At 39.0% G+C, this 22,004-nt stretch overlaps 1 protein-coding gene across 1 annotated transcript; it reads left to right on the top strand.

Moving 5' to 3' along the window:
- The first annotated feature begins 270 nt into the window (after positions 1–270).
- Positions 271–21,956, top strand: LOC113095624 (vacuolar protein sorting-associated protein 37B-like). Its single transcript, XM_026261035.1, has 4 exons — positions 271–477; positions 4,063–4,234; positions 19,211–19,293; positions 19,423–21,956. The coding sequence occupies exons 1-4, from the start codon at positions 373–375 to the stop codon at positions 19,930–19,932; spliced, it is 870 nt and encodes a 289-aa protein (XP_026116820.1). The 5' UTR covers positions 271–372; the 3' UTR covers positions 19,933–21,956.
- Positions 21,957–22,004: the final 48 nt, after the last annotated feature.

Consider the following 22,004-nt stretch of genomic DNA (forward strand, 5'->3'; position numbering starts at 1 on the left):
GCATTTAGGCTGTAGAGTATAAACTCTTTTAGCGCTCCTTAAGTTAGTACTTATTGAAATGAAAGGGTATGCGGTTTCGAACGCATCCCGACAAAATCTCGTTTTGAGGTCTTGTGTGGTTCTGTGTGATTTGAACAACTTCAAGTTACGCCTCCTACTTTAAGTTACGCCCACTTCAAGTTACGCCCCCGTCTTGCGGTCTGCAGACAGACCCTTATCGGTGAAGTTCCTCCCCGACACGTGTCGCCCCGCCCCGAAGTGTCGCCCCGCCCCATCATCGTCCAGACTGCACTCTGGGGTTACTCGCTTTTCCTGGTCAGACCGCGATCTACAGACACATTTCAAAGTGTGACAGATAACGCGGTGCCAGACATGGCTGCCTTTGAGAATAAGTTGAGATCTTATACCTTAACTCAGTTAAACGAACTGCTCGAAGATGACGAAAAACTCAACAAATTTATCGACGACTCGGAAGAGGTAAGTTTCTTTTACTCGTGAAGAGAGTGGCGAAGTTACCGTGTCGAGTTAATGTGTATTTGAAACAGCACCATTTTATACAGAGGGAACGTAGGCCGTGTTTATTTTTATTCTTTAAAATAGTTTGTTTTACCATTACGAGGTAATTGACTTTTTTGGGGGAATTGTCTTAAACGTTTCTGCGTGCCAGTTTGGTTTGTTTTATGACGTCGCGGAATGACTAACGTTAAGTGATGTCATTCGTTAAACGACATATTTTCAGTTAAGAAACCGACCGTGTAAAATATTGCCCATGACTTGGGAATATTCATTTCCTCTATAGAATTTGTTTTGTTTGTATTTCACCCATCAGTGAAGCAAGTCATTTTCTCGTGATCATGTTTTGTAGAAAGTAACACGTTGGACGTTGTATTTTCTATTTTTTATTAGTGATGTATTTTTTGTAGAGCTTTACTTTTTTGTCACTTGTGAAAACATATCTTTTGACATGTGTAGGATGAAACCCTGGGAATCAGAGCATGAGTCTTTTTATACACATTTTAATGCCAAGCACTAGTAATGCTTACAGTAAACATTTATTGATAGTTTCCATAATACATTTTACATTTAAAAGAAACGTATTATTATTTTTTTTTAGTATTTCAGTATATTTGTGTACTATATATATTTTTTTTATTTAAACAGAACTTTGACAGATTATTTTTGGCCATTTGATTTTTTTAAAAAAAAAATTATTAAAGTTTCATATGAATTCATATGATGCATGACCATAAATGCTTTCACATCTCATGAGACCACAAACTGAGATTTGCCAATGCACACAATATCAGTACCGCTCAGTTGTGTTTGCATAATGTCAAATAAATAATACTCTGCTCTTGTTCACAGTTCTGAGTTGATTTGACCTCCAAATTCATGGAAAGATGTTAACCTTGTATCAGTATGTGTCAGAAGAGCATGTTTAATCTGGCAGCAGGTGATTTTTAAGGCAAAAAAAAAAATTATACAAGAGGATTTTTTTTAAACTGCTTATCTGTTGCCGTTTAAATAATCATCTTTCTCAAACATAATATGCATTCTTAAAACTTGGCTTTCACTGAAATTGGTGACTAAAAGAAATGTTTTTTTGGTGGCATGGTGCCCCAGAAGCCATATACAGTAACATTTCATATAGACTGTAATTATCTGCCACATAAAAACAATAGTTGCGTACTCGTACACTGGTCAACATGTGTTTTAGAAGGCTATGTGCATGTATGAGGTATTTGAGATTCACGTGTAAGCTCTCACATCGTCCTGTTATGCGCTGACACATGATCTGTAAACAGAAACTGCAGAAGTGTACCTGTTTGAAAGGGAGGAGTCTGGACAGTTAAACACTGTTAAATGTTCCTCATCATGGCAGTCACAGGGTTGTGCGTCACTAGAAGTGGCATGTTGCAATGTATTGTGTTTATTTTATTTTTTTTATGAGGTTCTTGGAAATGGGATGTGCTTCCTGAAGACAGTTTTTCTGATGTGTTTCTCTGCCTTGTGTACGGCTGGAACTCTTTACCATTGGGACTGTAATGTTATGCCTCTGTTGCAGCGGTTAAGTACATTGTGATCGTCCAGTACAAGGATAGGCTTAAGGTGGGGTGACCTATATATCAAAGGATAGCTGATTCAAATCAGTTTGATTATAATCAGTGATAGTCTCTACACTGGATGCGGCACATCATGACAGCACAAATCCCTTACAGTAAACTGCTGTGTTCTATTTATGACGTGCTGAGTGACACAAATCATAGCGCAACATAGTGATGTCTATTAGCCACTGGCGATGGACGATGGCAACGTCTATTGGCCCAACCCTAATCCTTACCAAATAGGCGACTATGACTGAAACTACCTGAAAGATCTCCATGCCTCTAACTGAACACCTTTGGGATGAATTGAACTGTGAACCAGATCATCCCATCGACCATATCGCCGCCTGACTTCTCTTCTCTATTGTGTCTGAGTGGGAGAAAATCCCTCCAACTTTGTTTAAACATCTACTGGAACATCTACCAGCGAGTGGGAGTTTTTATAGCAGCAAAGGGAGGACCAACTCCTATTAATGCTTGTTTTACATTTAAATGATTACATATGAGTGTGGTGTTAAAGTTTCTGCCTCTTTTTGGTTTTGTGGTGTTTTTTGATTGCATGCTTTTAACTTTTGTAATTATATTGGGTACAAGACCAGAAATGGTCAATGATCATTTACAAAACCTTGTTACTTTGGGCATTTGAAAGGCTCAGTTTTGGAGCCCCCCACACACATATATGCTGCCCTTTAGTAATTATGAAAGTAATGTACATGGGTTATATGTTTAACTTTAACTTTCCACTGCCCTCATACCATGTTGTTCAGGCTTAGAAATGTACCTGACAGTTAAGCAGCTGCAACATGACACTGTGGGACATTTTAAAAACTGTCATGTGAAAACATTTAAGGCTTGTTCACACTGGGGCATATATCAAGCATGATTATCGCCGACATTTAATGCCTTGTGACTAAACAAATGGCACCAATGTGAGTGACACACCGATGCACAAAACGCATAAAAAAATAAATAAGATCTGCTGATCTCATTTGTGTTTGAACACAAAGGGCTTTATGACAAACGTGAAAGCGACTACAAAAATCTCGATAAGAGGGAGTTGTTATAGAGAGGAATTGCAGATCAAATAGGATTCGATCGATGTGTACTGGGGTATTTCTGTTTTTCATTAAGATCCATCTAATGTTTGGGAGTGAGTTTGCACGTTCACTCGGCAAAAATTGCTTGGGTATGAACTAAAAAAAATTCCCAGGGAACACATGATATGTAAAAATTGATAGCCTGATTGCACTGTAAGTCGCTTTGGATAAAAGCGTCTCCTAAATGCATACATTTTAATTTTAATTTAATGTCCCGGTTTGTACGAAGCTTTACTCTTGTGACAGATATTGTAGTGATTCTGCAACTTTTCTTTTTCTTTCACATGTTCATCATAACTGCATTTATTTAAACAAAAAATACAGTGAAATCAGAAATATTTTGAAATTTTATTAATATGTAAAATAACTGTTATCTATTAGATTTTTTTAAGTGTCATTTATTTCTGTGATGTTAAAGTGTCACATGATCATCCAGAAACTATTCTAATATACTGATCTGCGGCTCAACAAACTTTTTTTTATTATTGTATTATGTATTGTTTTAGAAACTAAGATAGTATAATTTTTTTTCAAGATTCTTTGATGTATAAAAAGTGCAAAACAACAGCATTTATTTGAAATAGAAAGCTTTTGTAACAATGTTGAAACTTAATATTTTTGTAGAAGCGGTGATCTTTTTTTTTCAGGATTCTTTGATGAATTTAACATTCGAAAGAACAGCATGTATTTGAAATATATATTTTTGTAACAATGTAAAAGTATTTACTGTAACTTTTATCAATATGTCCTTGCTGAAAAAAAAACATCTTACTGATTCAAAACTTTTTATTGGTAGTATATGTTGAAATGTATATGTACTCATTGTTTACGGAGTTAACATGTTCCTTGTGTTTTCTCAGATTAAAGGACTACAGCAGAACAAGGAGATGACCCTGGCTAGTAACCGTCTTCTGGCTGAGCAGAACCTTAAACTGCAGCCCAGACTTGACCACCAAAAGAATGAACTGACCGGTCGGTACCGGAGCCTACAGGAACAGTTTGAGGCGTATCAGCTGCGAAAGTCTACTCTAGGTAAAATACTGGGAATAAAATGTAACATGTAGCCTTTCTGTGTAGCATATGTCTCTTACAATTACAATCTTGTTTTGTATATTGAGGTTATGTCCTTTATGGACCTGGAACTATTTCTACAATATGTAATTTTGAAAAGCTACAGTGAAAACTGTGTGAAGCGTCCCTCTACTTGTTTATATTGCTGTGGCATGTGAACATATGAACTTAGTCATCTTTTCCAGCTATAAGATAACCCCCTGAAGGGCCTGTTTTTCAGGTTTTACTTGTAATTTTCACAAATTCTTAGGCTTTGTGCACTACTGTATGCACCACTTCCCCTGTATGTCTTTTCCTCATGGAAACAGTGGGCAGAACTAAATGGTAGCAGATGACTGTCACCGCTGAGAAGGATCTGTGACTTTAAATGAACAGGGAATGGTATTCAGTGTCTCTCAATGCTCCTCTACACTGTGTGTGTGCTGATCATGAATAAAACGCTGTCACTGATTACTCACTGATGACGCAGTGGTTACTTGGAAGCTGATTCCAAACAGCGGACTAACACACGTTTCATTTGACCATCTGTACACTCAATGTCATCTGGCTTTGGTTTGGACTTATGGTGTATACTAGAACTAAAGTAGATGTTTTAAACCTTGCCATCTCCCACTCTCTCTGAGCTGGATCTAGTATTGGATCTGTGGTGTAGAACAGGACTTGGGTTATAAATTGATGATTCATTGTGTATTGTTTAAAATGTGATGTCATGTTTTATTTATTTTTAAATGAGCTTTTGTGCCATTTTAGGTTTTGTGACTAGTTTTGCAGTACACTTCTGTTCAAGTGTGGCATCAGTACATTTTTAAAAAAATATTTTATTCAGAAAGAATGCATAATATTGATTAAAAATATATTTGTAATTGAATTTATTTTTTCATTTGTATTAATATTTAACGATATTACTGTATTTTGATCACTTAAATTTGTTATTGGTAAACAATACTTTTTTCAAAAGCATTTAATATATATATTATTGCTGCCTTTCGAAAGATAGCATATATTTCATGAAGTTTCAGTAAAATATTTCTTATAAAGTAAATGTTCGTTAATATTTATTGTTATTTTGAAATATACATGGAAATAATTCAAAAGCATTCTTTCTTAAATTATAATTCATGTATGCAGTTAAAAATCACCCATACTCAATATTTTAATTATAAAAACATAAATATCAAGATGTATATGAAATATTGTAAAATGGCTAAAGAATGTATTTATATTTAGTAGGGCTGCCATGATATTAGATTTATCGTGATATCTATAGAAACCTTGGGGGGTGGGGGGAATATACAAGTCGAATGATTTTTTTACTTTGTTTGAGTTTTTCTTTTTCACCCAACAAACATAAGGATACTGATAAACGCAGGGCACAAGACTCTGGCTTTCTCTGTCTTCTTTGAAGCTCCTATGAAATAACAAGAGAGAAAATACTTTCAAGTTCAACAGTATGATGAATAAATATTAATGGTAACGCTTTACAATAAGATGTCATTTGTTAACATTAATGTATTAACTAACATGAATGAAAAATGAACCATACGTTTATTACACAATTTATTCATCTTTATTAATGTTAATACAAATTGAGTCATTCATTGTTCATGTTAGTTTACAGTGCACTAATGTTTACAAAGGCAACTTGTGATTTAAAAAATGCATAAGTAAATGTTGAAATTAACATGAACTAAGATTGTTCATTATATTTATGTTATTTATATATGTTAACTAAATTAATTAACTAATGTTAACTAATGAACCTTACTGAAGAATGAACGCAGATGGGGCATTAAGGGGGGGTGAAATGCTATTTCATGCATACTGTTTTTACACTTTTAAAGAGTTGGATTCCCATGCTAAACATGGACAAAGTTTCAAAAGTTAAGTTGTACGTTTGAAGGAGTATTTTTGTTCCAAAAAAACCTCTTCCGGTTTGTCACAAGTTTCAGAAAGTTTTTTTAAAGTATGGCTCTGTGTGACGTTAGATGGAGCGAAATTTTTGTTTGTTCCTTGCATTTCGGATTGCACATCGTTTATTTCTTAAGGATAATGCAGTCCCAACGAAAAAGGGTCACGATCGTGTGTTGGAACCGCATGCGGTGAGTAAAACTGCTTCAAATATCTCTGTGTTGTTAGCTATCAGCGCGTAAGCACATCAAGTAAACAACATGCGATGTTGTCATCAAACTGCACTTTCCACATGTACAGCTTAAAAAAAAAAAAAAAAAAAAAAAAAACACATAAAGTGGAACTTAGTCATTTACCAAAACCGCTAAGCAAATATATACAGTTTCAGTACATACCACATAGAGACGCCTTTGCTGATGCTGCTCTTGTTAAATTTCAGCCTCTGGATCTGTGTCACAGCTTCCAAACGCTCTCAATGCAAAAGCCTACTGGCGCTCGTGATTCTTTAGCTCCGCCCACACGTCACGCCTCTAGGCGCTCGTGTTTTTCCGGGAAAAATTGGTACAGACTATCTTTCTCTTATAAATATAATAAAAATAAAGACTTTTTGGAGTTATGAAGGATGCAGTACTACTCTATAGGTACTCAAGATTAACAGGATATTGAGTGAAAACGAGCATTTCACCCCCCCTTTAAGTGCATGGCACTGCGATCAACTTAACATTTTATAGAGTTTAATGTAGCAATGTGGTCGCTCTTTTTTTTTTTTTTTTTTTTTTTTTTTTTTTTTTTTTTTTTGAAGTTTTCATAGTTCAGTGGTGCCTGGGGCAAAAGAGGGGAGGGGAAGGGGAGGGGCAAGTTCATCAGGGAGTTCAGCTTCCTGACAGCCTGGTGGATGAAGCTGTCCTTCAGTCTGCTGGTCCTGGCCTGGAGATTCCGCAGTCTCCTCCCTGATGGCAGCAGGCTGAAGAAACTGTGTGACGGGTGGGTGGGATCACCTGCGATGCAGAGGGCTTTGCGAGTGAAACAGGTTCCGTAAATGTGCTGGAGGGAGGGGAGAGAGACACCAATGATCTTCTCAGCTGCTCTCACTATGTGTTGCAGAGTCTTCCGGCAGGACACGTTGCAGGCGCCATACCACACAATGATGCAGCTTGACAGGATGCTCTCGATGGTGCCTCTGTAGAAGGTGTACATGATGGGGGTTGGGGCTCTGGCTCTCCTCAGTTTGTGGAGGAAGTAAAAACGCTGCTGTGATTTCTTAAGGCGGGCGTACACGGTGCGAATTCGGATGGTCGGAAGATAGTATGTCCACGAACACGGCACGAGTGAGTTTATCTGAAAATCGTACGGACGAGATGATATACGACACAATTTTACAACCTGCGAATTCCAGAGGCAATCGCACAAAGTTGATAGACGCGTTCAATTCAATTCAATTCAAGTTTATTTGTATAGCGCTTTTTACAAAATAAATCGTTACAAAGCAACTTTACAGAAAATTATGTTTCTACAATATTTAGTAGTAGCTAGTAGTTTGTGCACATTTGACAGGATTTTAGAAAAAATAATAATAATAATACAAGACGTAGTCAGCTAGACGATGAACTATCAATATTATTAATTAAGTTATTATATGATTCAGTCACACATTTAGCAATAATTGTTAGTTCTGTTTGTTGATTCAAGGTTAGCATCATCTGGGGTCCTCTGAGGGTCAGCATCATCTCTTCTCAGGTGTTCTGGATCCAGACTGGAGCTTGTTTAAATCCTAGTTACCACGGGATGTAAATCCCGTGGCGAAACATAGAAACAAAATACAGACATCATTAGCATAGCTGCTGATCCAACAAAGTAAAATTAGTTTAACCCAAGCTAATGAATAAAAATGCAACTTTGAACAGATGCAACTACACTCACAATTAAAAAGATACATTATTTGAATGTTTGGCGAAAGAGATGTGTTTTTAATCTAGATTTAAACAGAGAGAGTGTGTCTGAACCCCGAACATTATCAGGAAGGCTATTCCAGAGTTTGGGAGCCAAATGTGAGAAAGCTCTACCTCCTTTAGTGGACTTTGCTATCCTAGGAACGACCAAAAGTCCAGCGTTTTGTGACCTTAGGGTGCGTGATGGGTTGTAACGTGGTAGAAGGCTAGTTAGGTACGCTGGAGCTAAACCATTTAGGGCCTTATAGATAAGTAATGATAATTTGTAACTGATACGGAACTTAATAGGTAGCCAGTGCAGAGACTGTAAAATTGGGGTAATATGATCATATTTTCTTGACCTCATAAGGACTCTAGCTGCTGCATTTTGGACTACCTGTAGCTTGTTTATTGAAGAAGCAGGACAACCACCTAGAAGTGCATTACAATAGTCCAGTCTAGAGGTCATGAATGCATGAACTAGCTTTTCTGCATCAGAAACAGATAACATGTTTCGTAGCTGACTGATTTCTGACTGTAGAGGAAGTAACAGTACATCCGTCTAGTTGCAGATTGTAATCTACAAGATTCTGTGTAGTGTTTTTTGGTCCAATAATTAGTATCTCTGTCTTATCCGAATTTAATTGGAGAAAATTGTGTGTCATCCAATCTTTTACATTTTTAACACACTCTGTTAGCTTAGATAATTGGGAAGTTTCAACTGGTCTCGTTGAGATATATTGCTGAGTATCATCAGCATAACAGTGGAAGCTAATTCCGTATTTTCTAATAATATTTCCAAGGGGCAACATATATATTGAAAATAGAAGGGGACCTAGGACGGATCCTTGTGGCACTCCATATTTTACTGATGATAAATGAGATGACTCCCCATTTAAGTAAACAAAATGGTAGCGATCGGACAGGTAGGATCTAAACCATCTTAGAGCCTGCCCTTGAATACCTGTATAGTTTTGTAATCGATCTATGAGTATGTCATGATCTATGGTGTCGAACGCAGCACTAAGATCAAGTAAGACTAGAAATGAGATGCAGCCTTGGTCTGACGCAAGGAGCAGGTCATTTGTAATTTTTAATTTAAAAGTGCAGTTTCTGTGCTATGGTGGGGCCTAAAACCTGACTGAAATTCTTAATACATATCATTTTTATGCAGGAAGGTGCTCAATTGAGCAGACACAACTTTCTCTAAAATTTAAGACATAAATGGAAGATTTGAGATAGGCCTATAATTTGCCAGTACACTAGGATCTAGTTTTGGTTTCTTAATAAGAGGCTTGATAACCGCCAGCTTGAATGGTTTTGGGACGTGTCCTAAAGTTAACGACGAGTTTATGATATTGAGAAGCGTTTCTTCTGCTACAGGTAACAGCTCTTTCAGTAATTTTGAGGGTACAGGATCTAATAAACATGTTGTTGGTTTAGATACAGTGATAAGTTTATTTAGCTCTTCCTGTCCTATGGTTGTAAAGCACTGCAGTTTATCTTTGGGGGCGATGGATGAAACTGAAGTGTTAGATGTTGTAGAATCTACATTCGCTATTGTATTTCTAATGTTATCTATTTTATCAGTGAAGAAATTCATAAAGTCATTACTATTTAACGTTGGTGGAATATTTGAATCAGGTGGCATCTGGTAATTTGTTAACTTAGCCACTGTGCTAAATAAAAACCTAGGATTGTTTTGGTTATTTTCAATGAGTTTGTGTATATGCTCTGCCCTAGCAGTTTTTAGAGCCTGTCTATGGCTGGACATACTGTTTTTCCATGCAATTCTAAAGGCAGGTTATTTGCGAATCTTTCTTTGGTGGCTGGAACAATAGTTCTGCCCAGACGGTAACGCTGCGACATATAGTTAATATCAGTTATACGCAGCATGCACGATACAAGGAAATGGTCTGTAATATCATCACTTTGAGGTACAATATCTATAGCAGTAAGATCGATTCCATGCGATATAATTAAATCTAGTGTATGATTAAAACGATGAGTGGGCCCGGTGACATTTTGCTTGACTCCAAAGGAGTTTATTAGGTCAGTAAACGCAAGTCCTAATGTATCATTTGCATTATCAACGTGAATATTAAAATCTCCCATGATTAGCGCCTTATCAACTGTAACTAGAAGGTCTGAGAGGAAATCTGCAAATTCTTTCAGGAATTCTGTATACGGCCCTGGTGGTCTATACACAGTAGCCAGAGCAAGAGATACATTAGATTTCTTTTGCATGTCTGACAGAGTAACATTTAGCAGAAGTATTTCAAAAGAGTTAAACCTGTATCCTGTTTTCTGGGTAACATTGAGAATATCACTATATATTGTTGCAACACCCCCGCCACGACCAGTCTGACAGGGCTCATGCTTATAACAGTAGTTTGGTGGAATAGACTCATTTAGACCAAAATAATCATTTGGTTTTAGCCAGGTTTCAGTCAAGCAGAGTAAATCAAAACTATTATCTGTGATCATTTCATTTACAATAACTGCTTTTGGTGCGAGTGATTTAATATTTATGAGCCCAAACTTAAAAAATTGTTTTTGTTCATTTACTTTACATTTTTCTGGTTTAATTGCGATAAGATTTTTTCTAGATCCTACATTATATTTATATTTTGACCTCACTATTCGGGGAACAGACACAGTCTTAATAGGTTTTACAGCGCAAGTACCTTTAGCATTTAAGCGGTTAGAACAAAACTCATCATAATGGTTATTTGAGAATTGTCTTACTAGTCACATGGAGCGAAGTGTCCTGGAGATGTTGTCAGAGAGAAGCTCCGCTCCAATTTTGCTGGGGTGTAATCCATCAGCGCGAAACAGCCTAGGACGCTCCCAGAAAAGATTCCAGTTATTAACAAATAGCAGTTTCTGTTCTTTACACCATGACAACAACCATTCATTTAAAGCAAAAAGTCTACTGAACCTTTCGTGTCCTCGTCGATACGTGGGCAGTGGTCCTGACACGACGATCGTAGCCGCGGGCGTCGTGCTGCGAACCGTCTCGATCAGGCTCCTGAAGTCCCTCTTCAGCATCTCCGTCTGCCGCAGCGTGGTGTCGTTAACCCCGGCGTGAAGCACGACCGCTCTGGGGCTCTCGCCGTCCTTCAGGATCGCGGGTATCTGCGCAGAAACATCGAGAACACGAGCACCAGGCAAACAATGAGTGTGCACTTTACCTTCGGCTAACGTAGCACTTACGTGTCGGACGATGGAGTCTCCGATGATCACAGCGTCGCGTCCTGTCTCGCGGAGGGGAGCGAAGCGGTTCTGGATGGAGAGCTCGAAGGCAGGAGGGGGAGAAGTAGTCGCCCGGGACCCAGCTCGCGTCCTCCGCTGTGGATGCACCCAGGGTCCGTGGTGTCCCGGCGTCGCAGTGAAGGACATCTGGGAAGATCGCGTCCTGGGTGCACCGGGCCTGCGCAGAGAAACACACGGAGTAGACGTGGTGGGACTGTTAACAGCACGCTGTATACTTACCCCGGACTTGTGAGCGTCAGCCCGGGATGATTCCAGCGCGGCTCTCCGCTCTCTCAGCTGGGCCTGCCTCTGTTCCAGGTCGCGAATCTGCTTCCCCACGGCCTCGAGCTCGAGCTGCACAGAGTGGAGACATTCATCCGCCATTAAAGCAAGTAACAGTGAGTACAGCAGTGGTAATGTGTGAGAATAGAGTATTAGCAATGTAAGCGCAGTTAGCAGCAAACACGCTTTCTGATGCTAACTGGCTAAAAGCTAATAGCGGACCCGGGAGATCAAAATAAAACTAGTGATAGCGAGGCGCTCTGATTGTTTTTGTTGTAGAATACAATAGAGGATATATTCACGCGTTATATAAACGGAAACAATGATGTATAAAATTGATTTTTAAGTTAAAAATAGTCAATGAAAAGAATATAGTGACGGAGCTCAAACGCAGTACAGCCGTCAACAGCAAAGGCGTTCGACTTGAAGCACCGCTGCACACACAGAAGGTATGACATTAAATTACAGCGAGAGCGCTAAGAGAGGACACATGTCCAATGCATTCGAATCGCTCTTGCGGTACTTTGATGTCATACAGGTGATCATTCTGTGCAGCGCTGCTTCAAGTGGAACGCGCCTAATATAACTGCTCTCCCTCTCTCATAACTGCATATTAAATATTGATACGAGCCGTGACTGTTTCCTACACGTACAGGTTATTTTTCAGCAATAGGAAACCGGGACGTTTGGTTACCCTGTGTGTGTGTGTGTGTTCTTGTATATGGTTTATAAATATCTGAAATAGGTATTACAATGTAAACATGGTATGTGAAGACAATTCCTGTGCCCTCGTAAACCAAATGGCTTTAAAAAATACTATACAGTGTTTAATATAAATTTTAGACATGCATTTTCCATGATGGATAGAGGTAGTGTATGGGGATATACAGTATAGAATACCGTTATGTATATGGAGAGTCTCTGTAAACTGCATATGCGTGTGTGAGAGCGAGAGCGAGAGAGAACTAAAAAGGCATTGGAACACGTTGCTAGAAACATACAGCGATGTTTGTCCACATTCGCCGTGGCGCTGCCGTCTTCGTTCTTTTCTTCTGTGGTTTTCCTAGTTCATGATTGGTCAACGTCAGATAAATCAACAAATCGGCTCGTTCAACAGCACAAATGGCACGAATTCAAATCGATAACTCACAAACTTTTTAGACATGTTTAAAAATGATCGGGAGGTCGGGAAGTGCTCATAAGCCACTCTGCTCGGCTCGTAATTCATTGCAAATGATACGAGACACGACCATACGAGAATACGCGATTTCCACACGATTGAAAAAAAACACATGCAAACTCGTACGACAGCAAAAATCGCACCGTGTACACCCGCCTTTAGCCAGTGCTAAGGTGTTGTCGGTCCAGGAGAGGTCCTCTGTAATGTGAACACCCAGGAACTTGCTGCTGTTCATCTTTCTGCACCGTTGATGGTCAGAGAAGCGTGCTGAGTGTGCGCTCTCCTGAAGTCAACAACAATCTCCTTCATCTTTTCTACGTTCAGAGAGAGATTGTTGTCCCTACACCACCCAACCAGGCGGCTCACCTTGCTCCTGTAGTTTGTCTCATCTTTGTTGCTAATGAGACCCACCACAGTTGTGTCATCCGCAAACTTAATGAAGAGGTTGGAGTTGTGTGACGGTGTGCAGTCATGGCTCAGTAAAATGAAGAGGAGGTGGCTCAACACACATCCTAGGGGGGCCCCAGTGTTCAGTGTGATGGTGTTGAATGTGTTGGTGCCGACCTGACTGTCTGAGGTTTTCCAGTCAGAAAGTCCAACAGCAACTGACATATGAGTCCTTTTTGTCCAGATTTGTGAGTGCTGAGTGGACGGCAGTGGCGATGGCATCATTGGTCGACCGGTTGGGGTCCAGGGAGGTGGGGGGGGATGGGGTCAGACTTGATGTGGTGCATGACTAGCCATTCAAAGCACTTCATGAGGGTGGGAGTAAGTGCAACAGGACGATAGTCATTGAAGCAGGATGGAGATGGCTCATTCTGAACTGGAATGATGGTGGTTTTAAGTATATGGACACAGAAAACTGCTGTAAACCGGTTATAACGTTTCCCATTATATGTCTAGTAAAATAATGGCAACCTACTCTGACCAACACTGCTCTCCTCGGAGTAGCTGCAAGCGCTGTCGTCTTCTTGTGTGACAGGTGTCAGCGTTAAGGCACAATACTGCCACCTGGGAGCTCAACCAGGTACCGGTGATGGAGTATTTACATGTGGTGTTATCATAAGAGAACTGTTCATTTGAAATATTGCGGTTATTGCTAATGTCAGTATATCGTCACACACTTAATTAACACAATATCGATAATTGTTGCTTTGAATATCACAGTTATAACCAATACTGGTATATTGCGACACCCCTAAGATTTAGAATGTTCGGCAACCTAAATTATTCGACCGAATAAATAAAGAGGCCAAATATTATGTACAGAACAATGACTAACGCAATCAAATAGAGGCACGCACTAATGCAGCAAACATGTTGGCATGTTTCTGACAGTGCTGCACAAGCTCACGGCGCCAGGGTTCAAAGTCCAAAGCATTTTATTTTTTATTTTTAAAGGCATATGACAATGTGATACGTGCGACAAACATTTTCCCAAATTCGTAATGAGAATCATTTATAAATTTGCATGTTGTTGTCAACAAAAAGAAGCACTGAGATCTTCCTTCCTATTTTGGCGGGTTTCTGCCAAAATAAAAGCTGAGAAAAAGCAACAGCTCCATCAACATTCATAAATGATAGTATTGTAATTTTACTGTTCTGTAAAATAATTAAAAAAAACATAATAATGATAATAATAATTACCCTACAACAGCTCTATTAATGCATTCATTATAACACTTCAAATTGGGATCTATAATATATTCTAATAGGGCTGGGCGATATGGCCTAAAAATAAAATCTCCGATTTTATTTTTTTTTAATTCGATTTCCAATTTTTTTCCGATTTTTCCCCCTACTTAAGGAAAGCAATAAGTACAAACAGCAGACAACTTAAAACAAATTTTGCTTTTATTTAATCAAAAGTAGGGCTGCTCCGATCGTTAATGCGCATCTCGTCAGTAAAGCTGGTTCTCTAATCAGCGGTTAATTCCATCAGGTGCGTGATTTCACATCGAGCAGCTGTTACTACACAGAGCCGTTTGTTAACTGAGGAGATGCGCAAATAAACGCTGAAAATGAAGTGGATTTGTGCATCTTCTCAGTAATGGCTCCTTGTAGTAACAGCTGCTCGATGTGAAATCCCGCACCTGAGGGAATTTACCGCTGATCAGAAAACTGGCTTTACTGACGAGATGCGCATTAACGATCGGCCGATCGTGATCGGAGCAGCCCTAATCAAAAGCAAGACAAATGTAACCCCCATTTCCATATTCGGCTGGTGCCTGCTGCTTTTGATTGCGATGGGCTTTAGGCAGCGTGGGGTCTCTTGCTCCACGTCTGTCGCAGCAAACCCATACCAGTTCCAAACAACAGATGATTTTATTCCTTTCTTGGGAACAAACTTCCAACTCTCACCGGTAGCCATGTTGTCGCTTGCTGTTTCGTGTGTGCTATGATGTTGTTGTTGTTGCTTGCCATACTGCCATGTGAAACTAACGCTACGGAAGCTACGGGGAGCCAAAATGCGCCATTACACAAAAACTTGATTTACTTATTTTTTTAAATCGCCTGTAACAAAAAATATGAATTAATTCATTCAATCGATTTTTCGCCCAGGTCTATATTCTAACCTTTTAAAAGCAGTCTCTTCTGCTCAGCAAGGCTGCCTTTATTTGTACAGTAAAAAATGCATGACTGATTCAAAATGTCCAAAAAATATTATTTTAAGTTAAAACTATGCTTTTATTAAAGGGACACTGAGTAGGAATTACTCCCATCTAGTGGTGAAATTGTATTTTGCATTCAAACTAATTTTGCTCTCCAGCGCCTCGCTTTTTCAAATGCGCATTGCATCTACGGTAGGCGATATGTACCAAAAAGCTTTGACAGGATGTCTTCTAATAGCACTTCGTCGAGTTTTCCTTCAGGTGAACAGGTGTGTTATTTCAAACAAACTGCAACATGACAACTAACAAACGAATATTACAGTATGAATTACTGACTGTGGAAAACATGAAATATTGTAATTAGTAGTTATGTCTAATTTATTCGTTATATTTTCTTAATTATATGCATTGTTAGATATAAAAAAATATATTATAATATAGACTTACCTGTCGAGAAGAAAACTGGCCACTTCAGCGTCTCTTTTGAAATCTTTATCCAGCATTAGCTCTTTCCACCTAGAAAAAGCTTCCCCGACATTAACTCTTGTTTTCTGTAATCTATGGTCACGTTTCCTTTTACTTCTATTTTTGACTGTTTTGGTGACGATGTTTTCTTCTCCTGTGGCGCGGCATATGTATGGTCCATAATAAGAATGCAATCCAGACTTTTACACTTGCCGGTGCAGTTTCAAGCGCCTCTCACTGCTCTGCACTTGCGTTTCTGGCTCTGACCGAAAACGCGCTGTGGTAACGCGTTGGCTTAGTACTTTTTGTCCCTCTCTGCTATTATAGTTTTGCAAGATGGCGGAACTACATGGAAGCCTCCGTGGACCTACCCGTCCCATGTATATAAAGATAATAAATTCTATATTTACAAGGATTAGTTTAAACATTGGCATAGGTATTTGTACACCATTGAGGGCATATTTATGAATAAAAATATTGATTTTAGATAATAAAATACCTAAAAAGTTACTTATTGTCCCTTTAAGTTAAATTGTGCTTTGTTGGCATAATGTCAGCTAGAATATAAAAAAAATGTTCAGTGTTAAGTAAATATGTTTAAAAAAATATTATGTTTTATTTGAGAAGCAGAACAAAACAGTAAAAAGCACATTTTTGCCATTTAATTTATGCAATGGGGGGAGGGGTGGGCAAAAATAGGCCTACATGGTGGAAAATGCGTGTTTAGTATTCGGCCTTTGTTCCCAGTGTTTCATATTGTTTGGCCAAGAATTTCATTTCCTTGCATCCTTATTATGATGAGTTTTCAGGTGAAACTTTCTTTTGTTTACATGCATGTTTCACTTTTCACTTCCAGCCCTTCACATCAGAGCCCCCAATCCCCACCACCCCACCACCACCACCTTGAGGTATAGTTCCTGTTTTTGTATAGAGGAAATAAACCTGATGAGCTGAAAAGAATAATAGTGGCTTTGGTGAAATGTAGGTTACCCACTTTCCCAGGCTGGGGTGGTTATCTGTCCCAGATAAGGATTTACTGGATCTGAGCAGCAGTAGCAGCCAAAGCAGCAGTGCTAGTGCATCTGGACAGGCTGGCCAGTCAGTCGTTCACTTGACCCAGATAAACAAAAGCCCTAGTCTTCAGGCTAAATTGTGTGGTGAGGATCCTGTGTGTGCATTAACCCACCGCCACCCCCATTCCCAAAGCTGAGCCATAACAACAGAGCAGCTCCCTGGGGGTGTTTCAGCATGACGGCCCATTCTGATGCTGCTGTGGAGCAGATCTCAACAGTAACAGTGTGGCTTTGTGCCCTGAGCAATGTCTTGGAGAGGGGGAAGGAGTATGCCCACACACAAACACGAACACACACATTCAGTATTTTCTCTCTTTGTCTGCTCTGTCACACACTTGCATAAAGCACAAAGTAAGCTGAGCTGGCTGTAGACCGATAGCAGTCTCATGATCGGCAGGATGTTTGCAATGAAATGCAAGCAATGCATTTTGGGTTACAGTATTTCAAGCATTGTGCTTTGTTGTGTAATGTTTCTTTAGGCAAATAAAATGGGTCATTTGGGTATTTCGAATGTAAATGAAAATTTGCATATTGTGTTCATTTGTAGTATGGTAGTATGTGTATGTGCACTGCACCCAAAGGCTGATTGGGAATGGAAGTCAAGAATGGGCAAAATTGATGAATCATTCTACACAAAAATGATTTATTCTGGGCAGAAGTTTTATTTGCTCTACACTTTACATAAGGTAAGTAAAAAATTAATGAAGTGGGCACTTGTTAACTTGGAAAAAACAGATGTCATTCAGGCGGCCACATCTTTCTGTCTCTAATGAGCCCAAATGTCACAACCTGTTTCATCCGGAGTTTAATGCATTGTTACTTTATCCCGCATTAATAGCATATTAGTGATTGGGTTAGTGTATTAAACACAAACCTTTATTTAAAAGGCCCTGCCCTTCCTTTCTTTCCTGCTCCATTTCGATTTGTCTCATAAGAGGAACCGTTTTTAGGTCAGTCTCGGTTTGTTGTTGAAGCATGTATATCTGTAGTCAAAGTATGCTGATTTGTACAGTTGATGTCTGACTGTGACTGATTATATTGTATTATATGTGCAAACAAAACAAGTTGGCGAAGACTTATTACCTGGCTAAGTGGCTTTACTTACTGTAGAGTTAACAAAAGTTATGAATATTGTAATGTTTGAAGCAGTGCTGAAAAGAGGCTAGGCTAAATATTAATAATAATAATAATATTATGAATTGCGGTGAATTAGCAGTATATTAGACTTTTTCAGAAAAAGCAATGAGTCAATCATAGCCTGTCATTCAAAAGAGGACAGCAAAAAGGCATTGGTAAATGACAGTTTTTATTTGACTAGTAAAGAAACACAGCATTACTCAGAGTTGAGTGTTGTAGTTATTAATAATGTGATAAACATGGCAAGAGCAGCCTGTTAAGTGGTTGGACGACATTTAGAATTATAGACGGTCTAATACAACAACAGCAAAACATTCCTGTGCCAGGAAAATAAATGTAAATAGATGTAAATCAGTGAAGAGCGCTAGACTGATATGGAATGGCATATTCCAAGCCGTCTAAATGCCGTTTGAGATGTCCGACAGCTTTAATCTATTATTTAATCAAAATAACAATTAAATTGTATTTATTTATGTATTCCATTATATGTATGCAACATTGGTTTCTGATTTCAAATCTTTTTTTTTTCTCAAATTAATTTTCCTCATCTCTTGATCATGAATTGCTGTTGTGTAATTTAAGCATATTAATACATTAAATACATTTCTGACGCAAATGTCTGTTGACCTCTGAGAATTTCTGACAGGCGTGTCCAGTTGTACTGTGAAATCTGAAGCCATGGCTCCTGAACTCAATGGTGAAACACACCCTGTTGTTGCCTTAGCAAGTTTACTGAAGGCAAGCACACCAAGTTGGCAGATTTATATTGCTGCCTTTGATGTTGCACAATGGCTAAAGCCAAAAGGTGCCGTTTTCCTTTACCCCTAACATGTTTCATAACTTTTCCGGCAAATTTTCTAAATTCCTACATTATCATTTCAGTATCAGATTTTATATTATTTACATGTACAGTAGTGCATTTGGCAGACCCTTTTATCTAAAGCGACTTGCGTTGAATTATTTGGGAACTGAAACCATGACCTTGGCTTTGCCAGCACCATCCTTTACTACTTCAATTGGATGGCAGTATTTTACTGTCACAATTTTTCAAACATCTTAATTATAACACATTCTGCTTTCCTTTTTTTCCCTCACAGATGACCGATCTGGAAACACTTCCTTGGACACACTCCTCGCACTCCTTCAAGCAGAAGGTGCCAAAATCGAGGAAGAAACTGAGGTACATCCATAACCACGCAGCTTAAACCGCCTTTAAAAAGTTGCATTATATATCCGCTTGGGATTGTTCATCATCTGATGGACTCATTAGTCAATGATCATGCTATTATTTCTCTCTTTTTCAAATCAGAACATGGCTGATTCGCTCCTTGATGGCGTGACCCCCCTCGACACCTTCATCGATGAGTATCAGAGTAAGAGGAAGCTGGCTCACATGCGGAGAGTCAAGATAGAGAAGCTTGAGGAAATGGTGCTGAAGGGACACCACATGGCTCCAGCTGCACCTCAGCCCTCTTGTACTCAGGACCTTCCCTCCAGGCCAGCCGCTCTCCATAGAGAGGTCAATGGTTCTCCCATGCAGATGCCCCGGCGGGCTCCTCCTCTTCCACCTGTTAAAGTCACCCAAACTCCTCCTGCTCTGCCCACCGCAGCCGTCTCCTACCCTCCTACATCTCCATTCGCTGCGGCCTCTCCATTCACTCCCACTACTCCATACCCCCCTATTCCCCCTAGAGTGGGAAACATGCCACCCACTCTTAACCAGGGATACCCCAGCATGTACATGCAGCAATACGCCCCACCTTTGCCCCAGAGACCCCCCCCACGCATGGCACCCCAGCCAGGCTTCATTATGCAGTGAAACATTACGGTCTATGGAGAAAAAAATGATATGTACACTGGTCATTCATTCAAGCCTTTTGTAGATCCTTCAAGCTGCATGTTATAAAATATTGTACGCCAAGATGGAGTCTTGTCAAGTGTAAAATTAACAAGACTTTTCTGCAATCAAAGCGGCATCTGCAACAGGATCTTCACTTTGCACTTTAGACTACTTTTGTATTTGATCAGTCATGGCTGGTTATGGAGTCATGCTGTTCCCGTTCTGACCTTCTCAGTAGCCTTAGATCAAGTAAAAATAATTCACACGGACCTCAGGGGCCCCCATACACAATGAAGATATCAAAGTTCAAGAAAAGGTGTTCTGTTGGCCATCTAGACAGATATGAAGAGCTACGATTTGATGTTTTAATTTGAGTTGTCAAGTTCATGCTAATATGTCGGTTCAACCACTTTGATATCTTAAAATTTAATTTCATTTCTGAAAAAAGCTGCTTTAACAAAACAGTAAAGCCTATGCAATCAGACTGAGACCGAACTGTGCCGAGTTTTTTAGGGGGGAAGAAACAACCATTTTTGCTTTTCAGGTTTTTTTCGGACCTGCAGCCAAAGATGCTATTTGTTTTTCCAGTGGATCCAGTTTTGTGCTGTAGCAGAAAAACTGGGAGATTTAATACAAAACTGAGTTAAATGTGGGTGAAGTTATTTGGTACTGTTGTGGTGGATGAGATTGGGAGATCAGAGCTGCCGCTACAATGGAGAGAGCCTTATGTCTCAGATACAAGCAAATTCGCGCTGGAAGGAGCTTCTTAGCTAGAATTCGAAAGGAGTGTGAGTGAACGGTAGTATGTGTGGAGAAAAGTGTGCAAATTAGTTTTTTTAGGCTTAAGTGCAAACATTTGCACTAGCACTGTCATTACCAAGCATACTTAAACTAATGCTGATGCATAATTTACAATTTTAAGGTTTGTAACTAACACCATAATCCTCCTCTTGTTTAGTTTTGTCATCTCATGTTCATCGGAAATGTACTTCCTTTCCATAAGCCCCACATTTTAATTGATATTTAATATAATCAAACTAATACAGCCATACTATTTAACTTATAAATTCAGTGGCAAAATTGGACTTACCTTCACCATCAGGTCTGTTACATATCACATCTTGTTTTCTGTAATTAATATGTAGTGTAACCTTCATTCATGCCTTTTGTTTTCACCCTGGATCTGTTTTCAGTATGTATGTTATGGTCTCTTCAGGTGTTTGCCGCTGAAATAGCCACTTTGTGCCTATGCTGGGTATTAAGATGAAGACTTGTTCACTGTGGTGAGGTGTGTGTGTGTTCTTCGTATTCCTCCTTGCATTCCCGTTCTAAAACAGATTTCTATAGCAATTAGAAATGTATTTTTCAATATATATTCTGTTTAGTGTTTACACAGGTACATCTTTACAAGTGCTCTTTACTTAAATATCTATTATGTTTTAACAGTTAGAGCCATAATTACGTTGCCTTAGATTCAGGAAGTTGACATGATAGAAATGTTTAGATGACACACTAACTTTAATCACTGGTGCTACTACATTCATTAAATGAGCTGAACCAAGATGTTAGTATGCAGGCTCTGTTTGAATTAAATCGCTCCGTGTTTGTCAGACTTGGGTTCGGTGTCTATTTCATGTTGATGCTGATGGAGGTAGAATTATCTGGGTTCCTCATGAATCAGGCTGCATTATGTCTAGACATTGGCAAACTACCTGTGAAAACCATTGTATACTATGACAGGATTGCCAACCATCTGGAAAAACCAGCTTCCACCCCTGAAAACTGTTTGTTTGTTTGTTTGTGTGTATAAACATGGTCTTTCTTTGTCTTAAAAAAATAATAATGATCACTAGGTTTGTAAAAGATAACTTGGCTGTATGCTTTCCTAATGTAAAATATGCAGACTTAGTGCTAGGTAATGTCTGTTCAAAGTGGTAGACATGGTAAATGGAACGGACATCTCTATTTTAAAGATAAATAAATTATATCCCAATACTTTTCTTTGAGTTTGACCTTTTCATGTCTTTCATTCAGGAATGAGGCTTATGGTC

The sequence above is a fragment of the Carassius auratus genome, unplaced genomic scaffold (assembly GCF_003368295.1).
Source record: "Carassius auratus strain Wakin unplaced genomic scaffold, ASM336829v1 scaf_tig00215756, whole genome shotgun sequence".
NCBI classification, from domain to species: domain Eukaryota; kingdom Metazoa; phylum Chordata; class Actinopteri; order Cypriniformes; family Cyprinidae; genus Carassius; species Carassius auratus.

Coding starts and splice junctions, on each gene's coding strand:
- LOC113095624 (XM_026261035.1), top strand. CDS start 373: ATGGCTGCCTTTGAGAATAAGTTGAGATCTTATACCTTAACTCAGTTA. Junction 478..4,062: donor TTATCGACGACTCGGAAGAG/GTAAGTTTCTTT, acceptor GTGTTTTCTCAG/ATTAAAGGACTACAGCAGAA. Junction 4,235..19,210: donor GCTGCGAAAGTCTACTCTAG/GTAAAATACTGG, acceptor TTTCCCTCACAG/ATGACCGATCTGGAAACACT.